The sequence below is a fragment of the Garra rufa genome, chromosome 10 (genome assembly GCF_049309525.1).
Source record: "Garra rufa chromosome 10, GarRuf1.0, whole genome shotgun sequence".
NCBI classification, from domain to species: domain Eukaryota; kingdom Metazoa; phylum Chordata; class Actinopteri; order Cypriniformes; family Cyprinidae; genus Garra; species Garra rufa.
In genome coordinates this window covers 32,317,572-32,340,783 of record NC_133370.1, presented here as the reverse complement: position 1 = coordinate 32,340,783, position 23,212 = coordinate 32,317,572, and the positions used below count along the sequence as shown (strand labels likewise).

The 23,212-nt window shown below is 33.5% G+C and overlaps 2 protein-coding genes across 2 annotated transcripts in view; one reads left to right on the top strand and one right to left on the bottom strand.

Moving 5' to 3' along the window:
• Nucleotides 1-369: 369 nt before the first annotated feature.
• On the bottom strand, nt 370-5,787 carry selenoj (selenoprotein J). The gene is made up of 10 exons (XM_073849276.1): nt 5,704-5,787; nt 5,473-5,539; nt 4,399-4,575; nt 4,141-4,239; nt 3,270-3,362; nt 2,892-3,048; nt 2,596-2,711; nt 1,167-1,244; nt 923-1,062; nt 370-708 (listed from the first exon to the last, which is right to left on the bottom strand). The coding sequence occupies exons 2-10, from the start codon at nt 5,537-5,539 to the stop codon at nt 607-609; spliced, it is 1,029 nt and encodes a 342-aa protein (XP_073705377.1). The 5' UTR covers nt 5,704-5,787; the 3' UTR covers nt 370-606.
• A 1,290-nt stretch (nt 5,788-7,077) lies between these two features.
• Nucleotides 7,078-23,212, top strand: part of vav3b (vav 3 guanine nucleotide exchange factor b) — a 96,824-nt gene continuing 80,689 nt past the window's right edge. The window contains exons 1-2 of the mRNA XM_073848953.1: nt 7,078-7,281; nt 8,867-8,983. Of these exons, the coding sequence (XP_073705054.1) occupies nt 7,078-7,281; nt 8,867-8,983 (321 nt within the window). The remainder of the gene's footprint in view (nt 7,282-8,866; nt 8,984-23,212) is intronic.

Sequence of the window (23,212 nt, the reverse complement as noted above, 5' to 3'; positions counted from 1 at the left end):
TTTCACCAAGAATAGCGATAAATAATAATAATAATAATAATAATAATAAAGAAACATAATAGTCTATTAGAAGTCTAAAGATGTCCACAGAAATCGATCAACAAATAATATGGTATAAAATATTATAATAAATATAAATAATTATTGTTTATAAATAATAATACTAATACCATTCTTAATATGAAATAATAATATTAGCGTGTTGTGAAAGGTTGAAAAACTCTAAAATCTTATAAAATTGTATATTTAAACCTACTGAGGATTTCGTAATGTCCACTAGATGGCGCTATCAGTCAAAACAGGTTGTTTCTTATCTCTTGAATTGATAATATTTCCCTTTTTAATAGAGTAATAACAAGACAAAGTGCGTTCATTGAAAATGTTTAATGCCACAATATATGTCATCTTCAGCATGCCATGTTGTGATTTAATAAAACAAAGGCATCACGTTTTAACTTCGTAATATTTTAAGCTAAAACATTCATTAACTGTCTTGTCAAAATCACAACAGCAATTAAAAGATGATCTGTAGGCAAAACTCAGAAAACGTGTGATTTCATATTCATATTGTTATCATCCACTTATTCACTCTGCATACTAAAAACTTTAAAGCTGTTTGAGAGTAACGACTTTCTTTGCGAGATCCAACAAAGTGTTGCATCGCAGAGTCTTGCTTTTCCAGGAACTTGGGATTCCTTCAAGTCCAACCTGAAAAAACAAAAACAAAACAAACGTCACATTATCAGATACTGACAGCCATTGCAAAACTGCAATGGTAACAGCATAGTCATTTTTTCATGTGATGTAATCATCTGCTGACAGACGAATGGATTGATCAGAAAGATAAGGTGTTCAACAGATAACAGAAAAATAATTTGACCATAGTTACATACATATTAAAAGGTCATTATTTTTAAGGTACCTGAGCGCCAATGCAGGCGCCGATGAAGGAGCTCCTGCTACAGGTGCATCCACCGCAGCTCATGGTGTCCCGGATAGCCTGCTCATAGCCACTGGCTGTCAGAACCCCATGCAGTGCTGCCTGGAATGCACCTGGCAAACCTGAAGGACATGATAAAAGACAATGCTGAGATACCTGTGACTAACAGCATTGGGTTCATACGACAGACTAAAGAGAGTAATGCTATCAGCTGTAGGTAACTAACCTCAAGTATTTGGAAACACAGTGGGAATGAGCTCTTTGGGTTTCTTGCTCAAATTGTCCTTTACTTGATGAATGTGTCCTAAATGAGAAAATTAGAAACAAAAATTAGATTGATTTCTGATATTAAAGGAGTAGTTCACTTTCAGAACAAAAATGTACAGATAATGTACTCACCCCCTTGTCATCCAAGATGTTCCTGTCTTTCTTTCTTCAGTCGTAAAGAAATTATGTTTTTTGAGGAAAACATTTTAGGGTTTTTCTCCATATAATGGACTTCTATGGTGCCCCCGAGTTTGAACTTCATAAATGCAGTTTAAATGCAGCTTCAAAGGGCTCTAAGCAGAGGAAGAAGGGTCTTATCTAGCGAAACAATCAGTTATTTTCTAAAAAACATTTACAATTTCTATACTTTTTAATCTCAAATGCTCGTCTTCCCTAGTTCTGCGTTAACTCTGTGTATTCCAGTTCATGACAGTTAGGGTATGTCGAAAAACTACCATCTCATTTTCTCCTCCAACTTCAAAACCGTCCTACATCGCTGCAGAAGTACCGACCCAGTGTTTACAAAGTGAACGCATATAAGATCAAACACCCTTTACAAAAAAAGGTAAAACAGTGATGTAGGATGATTTTGAAGTTGGAGGAGAAAATGAGATGGGAGTTTTTCGACATACCCTAACTGTCATGAACTGGAATACACAGAGTACACACAGAGCTAGACAAAATGAGCATTTGAGGTAAAAAAGTATAGAAATTTTATTTATTTTTTTTAAATAACCAATCGTTTTGCTAGATAAGACCCTTCTTTCCTCGGCTGTGATCGTTTAGAGCCCTTTGAAGCTGCATTTTGGAAGTTCAAACTCGGGGGCACCATAGAAGTCCATTATATGGAGAGAAATCCTGAAAAGTTTTCCTCAAAAAACATCATTTCCTTACGACTAAAGAAAGAAAGACATGAGCATCTTGGATGACAAGGGGGTGAGTACATTATCTGTACATTTTTGTTCTGAAAGTGAACTACTCCTTTAAGAATCAAACGTATGTAATCTTTTGAACGGGGTCGTTTTAATAAATTCAACTATTATTTTCTCTTGTGTATGTGTATGTAAACATCTTTTATGTGAGATATTTTATTCAGGTCAGTACTAAATAAAAAACAACATGCATTTTGTATGATCTCTTTGATTTTGAATCAAATATTCAAATAATGAATATTTTGTAGATTCTGCAAGGCGTATGTAAACTTTTGACCTCAACACACCCATCTGTGACTAAGGCGTGTGTTTAAACTTGTAGATTGGTCCTCTTTTATATTACACATTTAGTCCTTTTTCACTTAGCGTTCACACTGTCAAACCAAAGCTGCCAAATGTAAACACACCCTAATAATCTAGCTCACAATACTAATAACAATTTAAAGCTGCTTATACCAATTATAGCTTTGTCCAACTCCTGAGGGTTTTTTCTGTTTGGGTCACTGAGCTGTTCCAGCACTGCATCCAAAGCTTTGGGATCAGGGCCATTCAGGATAAAATGCTCCAAGAACCTGAAGAAAAAATTACTTTTAGCACTGATATCATCATATAATAGAGATTAGTTCATACACCATATGTGATATTCAACCATCTATGTTGGAAAACTAAAATAAATAGCCTAGTTTCTGAGACAAACAGTGCTGAGTGTATAGTATATACACATCTCATGCTGTCAATCATATATTACCAACCTAGCAGCAGCGAGAGTTACTGCCACACATATGTCATTGTTTTGTGTGACACGGGTGGCTTCCTCAACTCTCTCCAACATCTCTGGCTTTCCAGCATAGCATGCTATAATGGGAGCCAGCTTTGCCACTCCATCTATTTGGTTATCAGTTTCACAGCCTGAAAAGTGTCACAATAAATATTTATTATATTTTGATACATATTTATATATTATATTACTTTATTATCTCCCTCCATATTATTTTAAATGTTATTATAATTATATATCTGAAAAACATTACAATTTAAATAAAAAAAAAAAAACAATATTGTGGCTACGCTAAATATTTAGGAGGGTGGTTATCTTATTTAGTCATTTTCAGCAATAGAACTGATAATACCTGTCTCTGCCTTGCCTGCATCCACATTTTTAATAAAGCTCTTAAGGCTTGCTTGTCTCCAGGGTCCTTCAATAGGTAGTTGAGGCCTGGGAGCTTGAGAAAAAAAAAAATAAAAGTCATGAATAATTCAGAAAAACTCTTATTTGAAAAAACAAAAACAAACACCATCTGTCTAGGGTTATGAGTCAAAATGACAGACACACGTGCAAATGGTTATATTGTTAACTAGAGCTTAAAACAATTAAATAAAATACATATATTACATGAAAAACTAGCTAAACCAGTTTATTATATTTCTTATATTATATTTTACTAATCAAGTAACTCACAGAAGCTTAAGAAAAAAAAACTAAAACTGAATAGTAATAAAAAATGTGAAAAGATAATAAAAATGACAAAAGCACATTACAAAAATAAAGTTAAATTAAAATGAATACTGTATAGTTATAATATATAATCCACATGAATATTTTAAAATTAGAACTTAAATACTAAAATATAATATAAGGAGATATACCCTTAAAAATCTGAAACCTGAGGATGCAAAAAATTTAAATATTGAGAAAAATGCCTTTAAAGTTGTTCAAATGAAGTTCTTAGCAATGCATATTACTAAGCAAAAATTAAGTTTTGATATATTTATGGTAGGAGATTTACATGGAACATGATCTTTACTTAATATCCTAATGGTTTTTGGCATAAAAAAATAGATCATTTTGACCTCTACAATGTAATTTTGGCTATTGCTACAAATATACCCATGCCACTTAAGACTGGTTTTGTGGTCTAGGGTCACACACAAACATTTCAAGAAGAACTAATAAAAAAAGTAAACAGAAAATGATTTCCAGTTGCAATGGATTAAATCTACCTCCTTTGTCTCTGTAAGGATCATTGACTGGTGTGTCATATTCAGATCCGGGTCCGAAGAACTTGTAGGTGCGCTGCTTCAAATCTTCTATATTCAGACCTTTTTGAACAAACAAATATAAATAATCAACATCCCACTAACCACAACACATTCTAATAACATGGTGATATGATATGTATACCATTATAGTCTGGTTTTCAAACACACAATTTCATTTTTCATATTCTTACATACTGTAATGCATCTAGTATTTTTCACCTCCACACTCAGACAGGGACTCCAGCAGAACGAATGCTTGATCTCCATAGCAGCTCTGCTGTCCAGTGTTCCTCCTGTAGAATGGGTTTGCAGACTCAGGGCGGAATTCAGGCTCAGGACTTTGAGAGAGTAACAAGCTCAGCTTCTGCAGGTCATAGACCCAATGGAGAGGTTGTGCTGCAGAATGTACAGTATCAAAAAAAAAGTGCATTTGTCAACATTTGATTATACATGTGCATGTGTTTGTCGATGCTTTATGTAAATACACAGTAATGTATACTTTAACAATGTCTGTAATGTCAATTCAAATGTGATATACAGTTGAGTTCAAAAGTTTACATACTCCTTGCAGAATCTGCAAAATGTTAATTATTCTACCAAAATAAGAGGGATCATACAAACTGCATGTTATTTTTTATTTAGTACTGACCTGAATAAGATATTTCACATAAAAGACATTTACATATAGTCCAAATTTATAAAAATTACCCCGTTCAAAAGTTTACATCCCCTTGATTTTTAACACTGTTGTTACCTGAATGATCCACAGCTGTTTTTGTTTGTTTGTTTGTTTGTTTGTTTGTTTTGTAATAGTTGTTTATGAGCCCCATTTATTGTCCTGATCAGTTCAACTGCCCGCTGTTCTTCAGAAAAATCTTTCAGGTTCCACAAATTCTTTGGTTTTTCACCATTTTTGTGTTTTTGGACCCTTTCCAACAATGACTGTATGATTTTGAGATCCATCTTTTCACACTGAGGACAACTGAGGGACTCATATGCCACAATTACAGAAGGTTCACTCATGTATGTAACCTTTTGAATGAGGTCATTTTTTATAAATTCAACTATTATTTCCTCTTGTGGACTATGTGTAAACGTCTTTTATGTAAAAATCTTATTCAGGTCAGTATTACATAAAAAATAACAAGCATTTGTATCCGTCTTATTTAGGTAAACTAATTCTGCAAGGTGTATGTAAACTTTTGACCTCAACTATATTAGATATAGTGACTATAAATATGTATATTGCTATTTTGGTATATTTTGTTACTAGTGTTCGCAAGTAATGCAAACCTGCAGCATCGGCAACAGCTGAGCCAATGATTGCTCCGATAGCCCTGTCAGCCAGGGCAAGAGCCATCTGTGACACCAAGATAAAACGCACGTATTAAACAGAAACCAAATAAGTGAGAAACTATCATGTTTACCTCTTATATCTTAGAATATAAACGTTGTCGGCAACATGCACAACTGAAACTCGCACTAATGGTTAATACGGTTTAAAACGAAAGTGTTTCTTCTCACCTTGAAATATTGTATTCTTCAAGCAGAGTCCGGAGTTTACAAGTTACACAATATATTTAAGAGGAAGCGCTTGTGTTATGGAACTGCGTTTTCCCTGCTGCTGATTGGATGGAATTTAGCACGTGGCAACAGAACGTCACAGTGCACGTGCAATGTTGTATTTGCTTGTTTTTGATTCTTTTATTTCTGGCAGTCTTTTACCCATGTACATGCACTTGTTTTTTTGTTGTTTTGTTTCTTCTCTCTCTGTATACCCTATTTTTTATACTACTGTTGTGAGATGTATATATTTATATTAATATGTACATAATAATAATTAAAATAATTAAAAAATGCTTGTTTTTCAAATCGACTGGTTTTATGCTTTTGAAATGTATATAGATAATATGTGGTTTCTAAATAACTAAATAACTGAATTCATTTTTATATACAGTATTTTCATCTGGCCTATTTATTTATTTATTCATTCATTTATTTATTTATTTTCTTCACTGAAACAATGTGAAGTATTACTTTTGCTTTCATATAATTATTTGAATCTTCTAAAAGGAAAAAAAAAAAAAAACGAATTTTACTAAAACACCCAGGTCATTAGTGTATATTTAAGATCTAGGTCCTAAGCAGCAAGGGTATGTTTGTAGGCAAATTATAGATTTTTCTTATATGCTTCACCGTCTTTGTTTGTTGAATTATCAGCTCTGGAAAGCCATGTTTGATCCATCTGGAATGTCATATATTCTCACTGAAAAGCTTCTTAAATGATTGCATTACACTTATTAAACTATACAGTTCTTAATGTTTTGAAAAATAGTTCATTTACAGTCAGAATGACGTTAGAAGAAGAAGGAGAGATATCTGCAAGAGGTTTAAATATATAAGTCCTATTATAGTTTCTAAAAGAGTCCGTCTGATAGTAAAAACTAACGGAAAAGGAAGCGCATTTGATAGGCTAAGGGGGGGTGGAAGTTATTTTACTATGGCGAGGACTTGCTCCTTAATATTCATGAGATGAATCGTCGCCACTGGAAGATCAACAACGCAGCGTCATTAATATTAATGAATATTCATTAGGTAAGACTTTGCCATTGGAAGATTTACGAGGCAACGCCGCACTCCTCAGTTATTATAAAACCTTTGCCGTAGTAGAATTCGTAACTCCGCTGATGGGGATTCTGGTAGACCGCGGATAAACCTAAATTAGTGCGCACAAGTCTCAGTTTTGGCAACTAAGAGCGCAAGCCCAAAGAGAAAAAAACACGGATGCCAAATGTAACGCAAGGTGTGCGCTCTGCTTCGGTTGTTTCTACATCTTAGCTTCATTCAGCTGTGTCAGATTTATTTCACAGTTGTTGGTTTTAATTTTAAACGCGCATTATGGAGTACTGGAGGCAGTGCAGCTTGTGGCTGATCAATTGCAAAGTTTTGCCCCGGAATCATCGGGTCACGGCGGATTCGGCGCAGGTTTTTGATTTGGCCCAAACTCTTCGGGATGGGGTGCTTCTGTGCCAGCTGCTGAATAACCTCAGACCCGATACCATTAACCTAAAAGAGATTAATCTCAGACCACAGATGTCACAGGTGAGTGCAAACAATAAACAGTGTAAAGTTATTGTATTGTTTGTATTGTTTGTACTGTAAAACTTTACATTTTACAATGTACTACAGTTACGGAAACACTGACCTACTGACATAAAAAAAAATCCATATGAGCAGTATATCTATTTAAGTGTATTTCTTTTTAACTTATATATTATATTTATTGTATAGTATTAGTTAAAGTCATTTAAGGTTTTATAGTACTAGCTAGTGTCATAGTACTACAAGTGGCCCCAGTGCCAGTGGCCGCATAGACATCTCTTCACAAAGGGCCCAGTGGTAGATATACACAGCTCTCTTTGTATACGAACATCATTCAGTCAGTCTGCAAATCTCTCAACACGCCGGGTAAACACTGAGCTAATGAAACATCAATTTTTAAATGTACATCGTGTTTTGGTAGCGACCCAAAAGTCGTCCAGATGAATGTTCTGTCTGATTCGCTGCTGTGTAAGTAAGTGTTTGGGGTTGAGAAGTCTCAGGCAGTCTGCCCAGGCCCAAACAACTCTTCCCAGATGCCCCTGTTTCACTCCAGTGACCTGATAAAATCCAACTTTGATCTGACTGATTTTTAAACACACAAATCCACCCTTCTGGATTGACGAGACACAGTCAGTCCACCAGACAACGGAAAAGAGTAATTTTCAACAACATCCCTTGTTGCATTAGTTGGCATTCCTGTCACTTATCTGACTCATGTAAATGGTATATTTTGTATAAGTGTGTGTTTGTGCTTCGAAATGGTTTCACATTCATTTAAATAATTACAATACATAATTGTAAAATAATATTATGATTATTAAAATTTAATTCAGCCGTGTGGACAATAGACTATAGACGTGGGAATTTTGAAGCAACCTCACATGTCGTTTTTATTTTTAAAGTTGATCCGTTGTGATCTTTGAATGGTAAGAAAAATGCAGAAGCAGAAATATTGTTATTAGCACTTATTAGGCAATAGAGTCTGTTTGTGATTAGTTGGAAATCTCATTTCCTCATCTACCAGAGGGAAAAGCCTTAATGATTCCACTAATTCTTCTCTCTCAAGGCCACATTTCCACAGAAGATTCCCATGATGCTCTTTAAATGCTTTCTCTATAATGGCTATACATTTGTGACCCTGGACCACAAAACCAGTTATAAGGCTTTTTTTTTTTTTTAATTAAGATTATTATTATTTATTATTATTATTTGAGATTTATATATTAATGTATGGTTTGTTTGGATAGGACAAATCTGAGGGTGCAAAAAATCAAAATACTGAGAAAATCTCCTATAAGTTTGTTCAATGCATATTACTAATCAAAAGTTAAGTTTTTATATATATTTATGGTAAGTGATCTTGATTTAATATCCTAATGATTTTTGGTAAGAAAAAATATCATTTTGAACCATACAATGTATTTTTGGCTAAATATACTCATGCTACTTAAGACTGGCTTTGTGGTCCAGGGTCACATTTGCATTTTACATTTTGTTTTGTAATCTACATTTATTAAATTAATATGAACAGGTAGTGTGCAAAAACAAAACCTGTTAATAAAATCTTGTTTTTCTGCTTTATTAGTTCCTCTGCCTGAAGAATATTCGTACATTCTTGTCTGCATGTTTGGAAGCATTTGGGATGAAGAAAAGTGAACTGTTTGATGCCTTTGATCTCTTCGATGTTCGTGATTTCGGAAAGGTAATGAAAAAATCAAATGTTGGTATATTTTGGTAACACTTAACAATAAGGTTCATTAGTTAACATGAACTAACAAAGAACAATAATTCTGCAGCATTTTTTAATCGTAGTTAATGTTAATTTCAGCATTTACTAATGCATAAGTAAAATCAGTTGTGCTTGTTAACGTTAGTTAATGCACTATGAATTAACATGAACTAACAATGAACGACTGTATTTTTATTAACTAACATAAATAAATAGTGCAAATCAATACATTAATTTGTAAAGTGTTGCCAATATTTCTTATCATTTTTTGTTAATACTTTGCAATAAAATTTATTAGTTAACAGTAATTAATGCATTAACTAACAATGAGCAGCAACCAATTTGTTACAGTATTTAAAAATATTTGTTAATGTTAATGAATAAGTTAACAACTGTTAATTGTTTGCTATTATTATTAACAGTTAAAACTGTGGATTTTAATAATGTATTAGTAAATATTGTGTTTAATATGAACTGAGATTAATAAGTGCTTTAGAAGTGTTTTTCATTGTTAAATTATGTTAGTTAACTATGTTAACCAAACCTTATTGTAATGTGTTACCAATTTTTTTTAAATCACAACAATAATGTGCACCATGGGCTAATTTATAAACAAATAAACATTATAAATTAATTATTATGATATTTTTATTTGTTTATATATTATTGGATATAAATTCATCATAAATCATGTCTTTTATCATTTATCAGTATTGTGAAATAATGCTGACTGTTATTGAGACTGAAAAACATCTGCTAAATAGGGGTCAGACAGTATGTATTGATAGAGGGGGAGGGTAATACCACTGACCGGAGAATCTACAATTTTATACTCTTGATTCTGCAACATTATGATCAGTAATATTATATTTAACCTTGGACAAGGAATAATCCCTGCAGTATAAAATAACAAATAATTATTTTGAGCATTAATCTCTATCCCTGCACAAACATTTCCTTGTTCACATTCAAATTTCCCATGCAATAAACATAACCGGTTTAATTTTCTTTAGAAAATATAGCTGTCTCTTTTTGTATGCGCAGACACTTGTAAATGCGTGGCTGATGTGCTTGTGGTCTGGCCTCCGAAGGTCACCTGTAATCAATAGCTCATTTATTTCCCCAACCTCTTCATGTACAACCTCATCCTTAATGTTTGGACTGTCATTGTCTGGAAGTGTAATATAATAATTCCCTGAGCCACAGGAGTAACCAACTCCAGTAGCTTCCTCCTGGCATTTCTCTTCCTAGCAAGTGCAGTGGCTGAAGGTCTGGCCTCACATGGGGTTAAACGTAAAGTAAAGCGTCCTTTGTGCTGTGAGGGACTGCACTGTTTTCACAGAGGGGTTCAGCCATTGTTTGTCTGTACTCATAGGACTCATCTGCAGCCATGCAGAATCATCAGCACAGCCCTGTAGGGCTCGACTACACTCCTGAAAGAACTGACTAATGTAGGGACCAGAAAAGCCGTTCAAACACTCCCACTGCACAGTTTTTGAAGGCTTATGGCTGAGGGCATGTGTATGTTGTTAATGCTTCTGAGGAGTTTAATTTGTTCTGTATAGATCTGGATAACTTGGTGTTTATGCAGTCATGTGTGATATAAAGTGAAAAGCAGATTTAGTAGTGTTAAAGTTGATTAAAATGATGTATGTAAGAGGTATCTAACTAAAGTACAAAGTTAGGAACACTACTAATTTAACAACAATTTTCAGTCGAGGACCATATAAAGGCTATTTTACAGAATTGGTTCAAAGTCAGAGTTGGAAACGTGTTGAAAAAACATCTTTTTCCACAAATTTTGTATGCATACAAATTGTATAATATCCAAGGTACACGTTACTAGTAATTGTGCAGCTAATTCTCATATTGTATTTTCAGAAAGTTTTGGAATATTTGTCCTCTCCCCAATTTGTCACTACTGAAACACAGTAATATATAATTTAATAAGAAGGGTTATATTGACCTATTAAGATTTTGCTTATATCTTTTTTGTAAATATATTTTTTCTATTTTATTAATAGGTTTTCAGAGGTAAATCAATAACAGTTACAGTTTTAACAGTATGTCAAGTGTGATTTATGAGATTTTTTGTATTCTGAATCCAATTTTTCTTTGTAAAAGGCAAAAAGTTGATCATACTGATTTCAAACTTAAGGATTAATTAGTTTGAATATACATTGAACTAAACACTATCAGGGCTCGCAAAATTTCAAAATCTCTGGTAGCCCTTCGGGCAGGTACTCTTCAGATTTTGGTAGCCCGAAAATTAATTTAACTAGCCCAAATAAAAAAAGACAATTTTCTTTTTAAATATAGGAAATCAGATAGGAGTCTAAATGTCAATCAAAAATGTTTTCAATACACAAATATAAACAAATATCAAGGAAGGAATTTCATTTCACTGTTTAGTTTATCTGCAGAATTTTAAAATATCACTTTAAGGCAATTTCTTTATTTTGAAGAGCTGCACAAGTAAAATGAACACAGTGTGAGTGGGGTTGGACAATGTACAATATAATATTCAGCCATAAAATTATTTATAATTCAGATACCGTTTCACACAAAAACAAAATATCTTATACAATGGCATTTCAGCCTTTCTACCATTTAAAAGGGATAAATTAAGTATATATTTATTATATTTATTCAAAACATAAATATTACTGTCTTAATTGTTTATATTTTTAGAAGGCACATGAACTTCTTTCACATAAACTCGTCCCAATTCGCCTACTTATACTATGCCCTAAAAGTATGTACTCTTTTTGTAAAGAAAAAGTACATACTTTTGAGTATGTAGCAGAATAGTAGGCAGGCTTTGGGACATACTACTTCATCATAACTGCTTCTTTAACGGACGCTCTGTTGCTTAGTTACCTGAATCTTGTCACTGTTTAAACTGTCCTGTCGATCATCACAGTTAACATTATCTACATTTCGTTTAATTTGATTTCCTACCGTATTAGAGAGAAATGAAGGGGCACGTTCTTTCACGAGTCTTTCATGCCGAGGACTCTGCTCTTGTGTTTGCATAATTATGCCTTTAAACGTTAATGACCAAACCTATCATTATAAAAGTTCATAATGTTGCTGCACATGAAATATAACGCGGATAACATTAATAAAATATTTTTTATCAGGTTACAGACTGATTATTTATCACTCAAACCCATTTCTCTACCTGTCCGTTGGTCGCGCATATCCTCCATGTTTGTAGTTTTTTAACACTTTTTATGCGTGTTTGTAGTTCTAATCGAATCCTCGTTCACCGCGCAATGTGTTGTGGGCAATATTAGCCGTTAGAGTGTGCATTGATCCGCACTTCGAATTCCGAAGTTAAGTAGTAGACCATCCGGGAATCTTTGGAATACTTTTTTAAACATACTACGAATTGCGACATACTAATTCTATTTTCGAATACTATTTAGGACGGATAGTATGCGAATTGGGAAGGGGGCGTTTTAGGAGCGCTGAAATATTACGGTTTCCCTAGTAACGGCTGTATACAAAGCAGCATTAATGCTGTTATCAGGCATGAAATGAAAATGCAACGATACGTTTCTGAGGACAGTCGGTTCGCTTCAGATACATTCATATAAAGACATCCGTGTGGCGTTTTGACTTTGAAACGTGCAGTACCTATATTTTTATTGAATGACATTATTGCCTTTTGAAGTTTAATCCAGCCCTATCGCGATTCTCGTCTTTCCGTCCTCAAGTGTAAGACCCCTTAATATTATAATTAAGATTTTTCTTTTACTATTTAACATATTTAAAACTTTTAATGGCCTTAAATTAGATACAACTAAATTGAGGAGTTTTTAAGGACCTCAGGAGCCCTTTACTTTAAGACAGCCCGTCGGGCAGTCTGATCAAACATTTTGGTAGCCCGACTGGAAAACACAATATCCCCGGGACGTCGGGCTAGCGATTTTGCGAGCCCTGACTATCATAACATCTTAGTTGATAATTCAGTATGCTTTATTTTTGACAAAACATCCCATGTTTCGGTCGTGACAGCACATTTTCAGCATTTTCAAAACATACTAAAATACTAAAAATTAGCATAACTGTACAAATATTTTGTTTAATTTCCTCAAATAAAGGATTATGTGTTCCTTTTTTTGTCATCATCGGAACAATGATTACATGTTTCAGTTGTGACTGTTACGGTAGTGACAAATTAAAAAAATAAATAAATTAAAGATGTCACTTCCGAAACATCACCAAATGTTTTAGTCGTGCTATTTTATGGATTTTTATCCTATAAAGTTGTACCTAGGTCAGCACATGCTAATCAGCACATGGTAAGCTAGCACAGTTCTTAACAGTTGTACACATAAAATAGTGTCGATAGTGACATTCTTTAAAGTTACACACAGATTTTTACATACTTTTGAACACTTTTACATTAAAATGATGGGGCCTGTCTACTCACCATGTAGCTATGAGAGAGGGACATAAATATTTTCTGAGCATAAATGTAGGGATGTTGTTAAAATCAGTTTTAGCCAATGAAGTAAAACATACACTGTTTTGGTTGCGACATGAAAATGTGGGACACATTTTTTGCATAAAGTTTCATAATTGACAAAAAATATAAAATTAATATGTTGTTTAAACTTCACATATCAAAGATATTTAAAAAACAACAACAATGGACAAATAAGCAACAATTATTTCAATATTATTCTGGGTTTCAACAGATAATAAAAGGATCTTAATAAACATCTAAGATTTAAATACTTAAATGATTTTTAAATGTGTTTTTTTGGTTGTGGGACAGCAGTCTGCAACAATTCTGTAGAATGGCCCATGAAGGACCTCCGTTTTTTTGGTTTTATTCCTAAATATTGACACTTATTTTCAAAGGTTTTGGGTCAGTATGATTTTTTTTTTAAAAGAAGTTTTTTATTCAACAAGGATGCATTGAATTAATCATATTAAAATCTTGTTAATAAACTTTTTAATAGTGCCTTAAAATAGTGCATCTCAAAGCATCTCTTTTTATAAAAAAAGTTAAAATACATTAAAATACAAAAAAAAGAAAAGAAAACATGCATCAGAAAATCAAAACTTTATGAAGAATAGAATTTAAAATGTAAACAGTTACCAGTAATCAAATAAAGGCTTCTCTGTAAATGTGAGTTGTAAGAGAAAATTTAAAACACTAAAAGATTCAGCATGTCTATTATCAATATGGCATCATTAAAATATAATATATAATTTATTATAAACAATATCAAAATATACTTATTAATAATAAGGTTGTAATGAGATATTAAAATTGTTTTTGAAAAATAATTTCTGCAGTATCATGTGACAATGGCACCTGAAAATCCATCACAGGAATAAATTACACTTGAACATATATTAAAACAGAATGTCATTTGAAATGGTAATAATATTGCAGTGTTAATGTTTTACTGTGTTTTTGCAGTGTGTACATGCAGCCTTGGTGAGCATAAGAGATTTTCAAAAACATTTTAAAAGTTATGCCTGCAGATAACTTAAAATAATTAATACTTTTTTTTTTTTTTTTTTTACAAATAGCTTTTAAGTTATTTTTAAGTACCTGCTAGCTAACTTTATATGCACCTAACACTGACCGACACATTGATGCAATGACACCAATGTAAGAGTTGTGTACATTACTCAGTTCACACCACACAATTTCAGACTGCATTTGCTGTCTCGCCCCATTTCCTGTGTGTTCTCAAGGTTTAAGTTAATCCTTCTCAATAATCTTTGCCCGGCAGCAATCTACAAACATGAGTTTGCCTTGTAAGTATGCATGTTACATCCACATCCATTAAATCTGCTTTAAATCAAATTATGAAGTAATGATATGAAATACAGCACATATTTGGCACAGATTTATGTGCTTATTTTACTATTAGGTAGAAGAAGCTTTATAAAATGTATAGTTCAGAGTCAGATTGGATGATTTGCAATTTAAAGCCTCTGTAAAATGCTGGAAAACGCATGCCAAGTCGCATGTTTTTCCAAACAACCACACATACTGTAGCATAATGTGTGACTCTGGACCTTAAGTAGCACGGGTATATTTGTAGCAATAGCCAAAAATATGTTGTATAGGTCAAAATGATCGATTTTTCGTTTATGCCAAGAATCATTAGGATATTAAGTAAAGATCATGTTCCATGAAGATATTTTGTAAATTTCCTACCGTAAATATATCAAAACTTATTTTTTGATAAATAGTAATATGCATCGCTAAGAACTTCATTTAGACAACTTTAAAAGTGATTTTCTCAATATTTTTCAAAAATTTGTAACAAATTTGATATTAGGCACATTGGGATGTTGGGAGCCAAACAGAACAACTTTCTGAATTGTCAAGAGTTTAAACCTGAAAATTTTGCAATGTTTTTAATCTCATTTAAAAAAAATTCTCAGTACGGATCATGAAAATTCTCACATGCATTTTGTGTTAGTTTCAAACGGTGCTCAGTTGACATGCTTTGATTTGTTGGAAAGAGAATGCAATGCACTATTGCATGCTTTGCGTCATTCACACAATAAACCACCACCTCTTTTCTTGTTGTGCTTCGTCCCAAGTGTTTCCCAAAAGACATTCACCGAGTATGAGGGTCTGGTACTTAAAGAATGTTTACATTTTTTTAATGACTTTGTTTGGTTTCAGGAGATCTTAAAGGAGTAGTTCACTTTCAGAACAAAAATGTACAGATAATGTACTCACCCCCTTGTCATCCAAGATGTTCATGTCTTTCTTTTTTCAGTCGTAAGGAAATTATGTTTTTGAGGAAAACATTTCAGGATTTCTCTCCATATAATGGACTTCTATGCTGCCCCCGAATTTGAACTTCTAAAATACAGCTTCAAACGGCTCTAAACGATCACAGCCGAGGAAAGAAGGGTCTTACCTAGCAAAACGATGGGTTATTTTCTAAAAAGAATTACAGTTTATATACTTTTTAACCTCAAATGCTCGTCTTGTCTACTCTAGCACTGCGTCAACTCTGCATAGAGATTTAAAAGTATATAAATTGTAAATGTTTTTAGAAAATAACTGATCATTTCACTAGATAAGACCCTTCTTCCTCGGCTGGGATCATTAAGAGCCCTTTAAAGCTGCATTGAAGCTGCATTTTGGAAGTTCAAACTCGGGGGCACCATAGAAGTCCACTATATGGAGATAATTCCTGAAATGTTTTCCTCAGAAAACATAATTTCTTTACGACTGAAGAAAGAAAGACATGAACATCTTGGATAACAATCTGTAAATTTTTGTACTGAAAGTGAACTACTCCTTTAATTTCAAATATTTGACTGGTTTTGTCATCCAGGGTCACATATTAGTATAATAAAGTATATTACTTGTTATTATATTGGTGATGTGATTGTTTTATAAAAGCAATAATCCGCAAGTGTCTCTAAGCTACTGTGATTTTACCATGTGTAAGAGTGTTGCCTTAGATTACTATTGTACATGGCGTCTCATTGCTTGTTTTCTTAAAATAATTTCTCATGGTGTCACGCAGGTGTTAATGTATCTGAACTCTGCTCATGGTTAGTTATGCTCTCACGAAGACCACACATCTGTTTGGAGGTTTTATTTTAAACTTTTGTCACCTTTCATCTTCCTGTGCTGTTTCCTTGGAGACTACACGGCACATGCGGTCTTATGCACATGCTGTTGTTTCAGTCACCTCATATGACAATAAAGATATGGATTACTACATGCCTTCCAGGCGTTCTTTTATTATTAGGTTACTGGGGTACTATATTGACACAACCATTTTAAATCAATAGATGGTAGGAGTTTTGTCTTCACAATCCTAAAGCAATAGTGATTTACTGACGGAAGTGCTTTATTTGCCTCGCATATGATTTGAATAAATAAATTCGGAATGAAAAACTAACACTGTACAGATATTTTCGATTGTTCATTTGTTGTGTTGTTTGTCTAATCAATATGCATACAGTGCATTGAATAGATTGTTTTTGTACTGTATTATTTAGCTGATTTCTCAAATCCCAACCAGGCTAAAAGTCAAGACCGCACTCAGATCAAACAGTGCAGTGTTTTCAACTTGCCTCTCATGAACAAGATAAACCAAAGATGCACAGGAAACCTTTATATAACCATTGTAAGGTGACAGGAGGGGTGATAGATGATAGTTGCATGTGTGGCACACTTGCAGTTCTTTATGCCTAAAACGTTAGAATAAAACTGTCATAACTCATGGCATGGTGCCTTATGGGATGTTTTTTAAATAGTCTTGGTGCAGTTCGCTTGTCTGCTGTTTTTCCTTCACTATCTAGTCTAACAAATACAAATCATTGAAATTTTAGTTTTTTAAAGAACCTGCAGCTTGAACTATAGAGCATTTGATTCCCAGGGAATCCATGGGCCCTTAAAATGTTCATCTTGAATGCAATGAAAGTCTCTTTGAATAAAACAGTCTTTAAAATACATAAATGAAAAGAAATTCGTTCAAGTTAGAGGCTGGCTGTTTATTTTGAGAGAAAATAAAACTAAACTAAAGAAAGTCTTACCTTTTACACACTCACACTTAGTTTCAGAACTGAAATGTATAAATGCACAGTCATTTGAGATTCAGAATGAAAAGTTCTCCTCTGCTGCGCTGCTTTACGGTGAAATTGAAATTCGGCTGCGGTCTGACTGTAAAGCTGCAAAAGCTGCGACCTGCATCTGGCATCTTAGCTTTATACTGTATAGGTGAACTTTTTTAGTGCTCTTGTATATAACTTTGAAGATGTTATTCCTAAATGCAGGTTATATTACTAATATGTAAACATAGCTGATTTTATTCCTTCTTTTTATCCTTAGTATTCCATTCGATACTACGAAAATGTATAGATTTAGCTCTGTTACGTGGGAAATGCTGAATTCTGCCTGTAAAAGAGTTCAAATACTAAAACATTAATGCAGTTTAGGATGCATGAAGTAAGAATGAAAGTAGATGACAACATTTCTTATCAGTGGTGTGAACAAAAATAGCTTTCTAAAGGAAGCAGGGTTGGTTTTCAACAGGTGTTCTGAAGCGTGATTCAGAGACCCAAATGGTGTGCTATCATCGAGATCTGTCTATTGTAAGTGTATCTGTGTTGCAAGCATGTGTGTTACCCTATGTCAATCTGTACACGTCTGTGTGTGCGCGGATGAGTGTAAATGTGAGAAAGCAAGCCCACATCGCACAAGCTTGGCATTGCAAGACCACTTCCTCTACAGAGAGTGCAATGTTTGTCTAATAACAGCGCTTTTCTGAGGTAGACTATTATAGGAATCACTTCTGCTTTTCACCTGAAACAGTACATTTAATATTCATCCTATTAGTTACTTAAAACTTGTTTTATAGAACTAGTGTATGTGTGACCCTGGACCACAAAACCAGTCGTAAGTAGCACGTATATTTGTAGCAATAGCCAAAAATACATGGTATGGGTCAAAATTATACATTTTTCTTTTATGCCAAAAATCATTAGGCAAGTGAAGCTCATGTTCCATAAAGATATTTTGTAAATTTTCTACCGTAAATATATCTCAACTTAATTTTTGATTAGTAATGTGCATTGCTAAGAACTTCATTTGGACAACTTTAAAGGTGATTTTCTCAATATTTAGATTTTGGCACCCTTAGATTCTAGATATTAAAAGAGTTGTATCTCTGCCAAATATTGTCCTATCCTAACAGACAAACACATCAGTGGGAAGCTTATTTATTTAGCTTATTCAGTGATGTATAAGTTATATCAGTTTCAAAAAATCGACCCTCACGACTGGTTTTGTGGTTCAGGGTCACACACACACACACATGTTTGTTTTTGTGAATTGTGGGGACATTCCATAGACGTAATGGTTTTTATACTGTACAAACGATATTTGCTATCACCCTACACCTTCCCTACACACTGTAAAACCTAACAGTGGAATTCGTTAAATGAAATGAGTTAATTTAACTCAAAAATTTCTAAAAGTTATTTCAACTCAATACATTTTAGTGATGTAAACTCAAACACGAATTAGGTTAAGCAGAACTCATTTTAAATAAGTTACTAGAAATTAATTTAATCTATTATTGCCATACACTCTATGTCTATGGCCGATCACAAAATATTTAAAATAAATATAAGCTTAATCCATGATTTCTAACATAGTTTTTCGAGAAGTCACGTTTGTATAATATAGTTCTAGATTATTAGATGTTTCATTACTAGATAAATAGCCTAACTAAATGGTAATATATTACTTTTAATAATAATTAAACAACCATAATAATAAACTATAATAATAACGATAATATAATAAATACATACATCTATTTCATTTAGATTTAGATTTATAATTTTAAAACAATTACTTTTACTGGAGGCAAAATATTTTCCGGGTTTTTTCAAAAACCGCGCGCATTTTTTCAGTCAATCACGTCTGCTCATCCTCTCACTCATGTCACGGGATCACAGCAGGATGGATTGCGACGTATTCCTGGAAAATATCAGGCAAGTTAAGCTTTTCAAACTTCTTTATTGCTGTTTTAAGCACTTTCGAACGACTTTTCGAATTGTTTTATTGTCAACTTTATTGTGTATAACGTTGTCTAGCAAAGATCAAGCAGCTATGGCGTCATTACATCAAAGTTATCAACGGGAGGTGTTAAATATGCAGTGTTAAACACAACGGTTTGTCAGTGATAAATTAATAAATATGTTTTGTGGTTTCTCACAGTCGGACACAAACGAGTCCAGCAATTTTTATTTTTAAACTCGAGAGGCGGCTGAAAGACGAACTATCTTCCACATCTTTAACCGTCACTCGCGCCACAGCTCCGAAGCAAGGTAAAGCAAACACACATTCCCTATTTTCAAAAATGTTTAAACTTTTTGTTAATCGTTATTTATTATTTGCTTTGTCAGTTTCATCTAGAATATCCATGTGACGCTGACGTTTAACGTTACTATACTCGGCCAAGCCCGGTGAGGAGCGTTTATACTCTGTTTTGTTAACATTAAGTTAGTTAACATTTTAGACTGTTATTTGCTCCTCATGATGTCTTATTTAAAATTCATACTAACAAATTGTCATGTTTTTTACATCAATCTTTTCAGAGCTAAGCCAGCTAGGGGTGGTGTGATGTCATTGGCAACAAGCTGCTGCAGTAAAAGCCTAAAATGAAGTAAGTAGAATTCACATTATATTTATATGATGGGCTTTAGGATATATACAAATTGATGGGCTTTAGTGTTTATTACGAAATTACAAGATGTAATTTGTCACGTTATAAAAAGTAAAGTTCTTCAGTGGTGCAATTGCTATTAATGCAATTGCAATTGTGTCCAGAATTACCAGCAACACAAATTCAATCTCTGCTCTTCTGAAGCAATACTGTAATTTTATGTGAATATTAGATTTGAAATTTAGACCTAAACAATGATCAATGGTGAATACACAGCACAGATGAAAAATGGCAAACCTCAACTAGCATCCCACAAGAATAACATCATGACATCTAAGGACCAGTAATGTTTGTAGTGTGCTACCATTTTGATTCAGTCTGTATTGGCAGAGTGAATGACATCTTAAATTTCAGGTTGGCTGTCATTCTGTCAGTCTTTTTTATTTTGTGTTGCTTCAGAAGAACACCAGTGAAGTCTTTTAAGTTGTGATTATAGTTATAGTTATATACTTAATTAATACAGATGAAAAAAATATTTTTTATAGATCTAGGAACATTCCAGTTGCGTAGCTGTCTATGGAGGCTCAGAAAGTTCTCAGATATCATTAAAAATACCTTAAAGGGATAGTTCAAACAAAAATGTTTAACTCAAACCATTGCAGTCTGTCAGTCATATAATGGCAGTCAATAGTTACCAAATCTTTGAGGGAAAAAAAACATACACAGACAAAACCCAATTAAACCCTGCGGCCCGTGGTGATACATTGAGATCTTGAGACACAAAACTGTCTGTCTTGTTCAAGAAACTTAATAGTATTTACATCATTATTTACCTCTGATCCACCGGAACTCTCCCCTGTATGGAGCGTGTTCACAACAACCTGTGCATGGTGCGTCAGCGTGCTCTGGAGATTGTAGTCGGTGAAAAGTCAACACTCCCCGATGGGTTTGCACAAGAAAACTTAATCTTTTAGTTTTTAATCAATTGCCAGAATCAGGATAAGCACAAGTCATTATCATTTTGAGTAGCCACTATGCACTACGTAAACAATGAGTGATGTGTACGCATGACAGACCGCCGTGCATGCATCTACTATGGCAGATCACGTTGACGCATCACGCGCCGGCTGTTGTGAGGACAGTAGAACGTTGCGATCGATCAAAGGTAAATAATATTATAAATACTGTTCAGTTTTTTGTACAGACCGATAGTTTTGTGTCTCAAACCTCAATGTATCGTCACAAGCCACAGGGTTTAAATTGGAATACGGGCTTGGAACAACATTAGAGTAAGTAATTCTCATTTTTGGGTGAACTATCACTTTTTCTCTCTGTTCTGTAATAAAGAACCTTAGATTGTCAAATTAAATAGTAAATTAGTAAAATGAGTTTATGTAAATTAAATTAAATCTCTAAAACATTTAGCTGGAAAATCCTGCTGATAAACAACTCTGGAAGTTGTGATGTGAAAATTAAAGTACTACAGGTTTTTTGTTTTAAATTGTGTACATACCTTATTGAATAAACACTTTCCCGATCCTTCACACCTTTATTGTAATTTATGAAAATGTAAATATGTCTGATTTGTTTAGATATGATGATATTTGGTGACGTACACTAACAAAACTTTTACTGCATTTAGAAAACGGGAGCGTGATCAGGTGCAGATGGCAGCTGTCACCATCACTGTTAAGGAGGAAGAGGGAACATTATTCTTAAACCCAATGGAATGTCAGCAGAAACCACGTCAACTAGATGAGCCCCAGAGACAGATCATCATTGAAGACCTCATCACCTAGACGGCCATCGACGCAAGACCACGAGAACCAGATGAGTCCTCTCCAATCTGACTTTGTGGCAACATGGAACTTTTGCGTCTATGTTAATATTAGTCTGTTTCTTTCTTATTCTGAGGTTGCTGTAGCCACCAGGTCTAGTCTGTATCCAGATCAAATGGTCACTGCAGTAATGTAAAGTTGCTTTGACACAACTTGTATTGTAAAAAGCATTGTATAAATAATTTTGACTTGGATGTTTTGATTGTATCTAAAGATGATGTCTGCCAAGTTTTGGCTCAGTGTACAGGTTTTTTTTTTTTTTTGCACTAATGTATTCCCTTATAGTATACATAAGATTAACAGTACTTTCTATACAAAATTTAAGGAAAACCTTTTTTTATATTTTATTTTAAAATTGATCCACTGTGTTTCATATCATTTATTGTTATTATTTTTAATATTATCAATTATAATTAGTATTTTAAAAAGAGATTTTGTTAAACATTTCCTTGTTTTTGCTGTCTTTGCTTATTTGGTGAAAAGTCTGATAAGATAGCGTAAATGTTATATTTTTAACTAAACAGATCACTTATTTTTATTTATGCTTTAAAACGTTTGTTGTATTTCAATAAATACTTAAGAAAACCCACCTGTTCTGTCATTATTACCAGTGTTTTTGGTACCATCTTATGTAACTTTATTGCTTTGAGTTTGATGAACTTAAACCATCTAAGGCAATCGGTTTCCTCAAACCATTCAAGTAGCAAAAAGTTGATACGACTTAGTGGGATTTGTTACCTGAATTCAAACTGACTGAGTGGAATAAACTTACATTTTTAAAGTTGAGTTAACTCAAATAATTGCCTAAGCTAATGTTAAAAAGAATAAGTTAATTAAACTCAATGTATATGAGTTTATAGTACTCATATTTTTGGGTTTTACCAAACTTAAATGGTTTAAGGCAATCAGTTTCCTAAAACGGTTTGAGTTACCGTAACTTGTCGGGTTTTACAGTGCACCTAAACCTAGCCCTCACAGGAGACTGTGCATATCTTTACATTCTCAAAAAAACGTATTCTGTATGATTTATAAGCCTTTTGAAAAGTGGAGACATGGGCAATGTCCTCATAAGTCACCCTCTCCTTGTAATACCTATGTCATACCCATGTTATTACACAAATTTGTGTCCTGATATGTCACAAAAACAAACACACACACACACACACACACACACACAC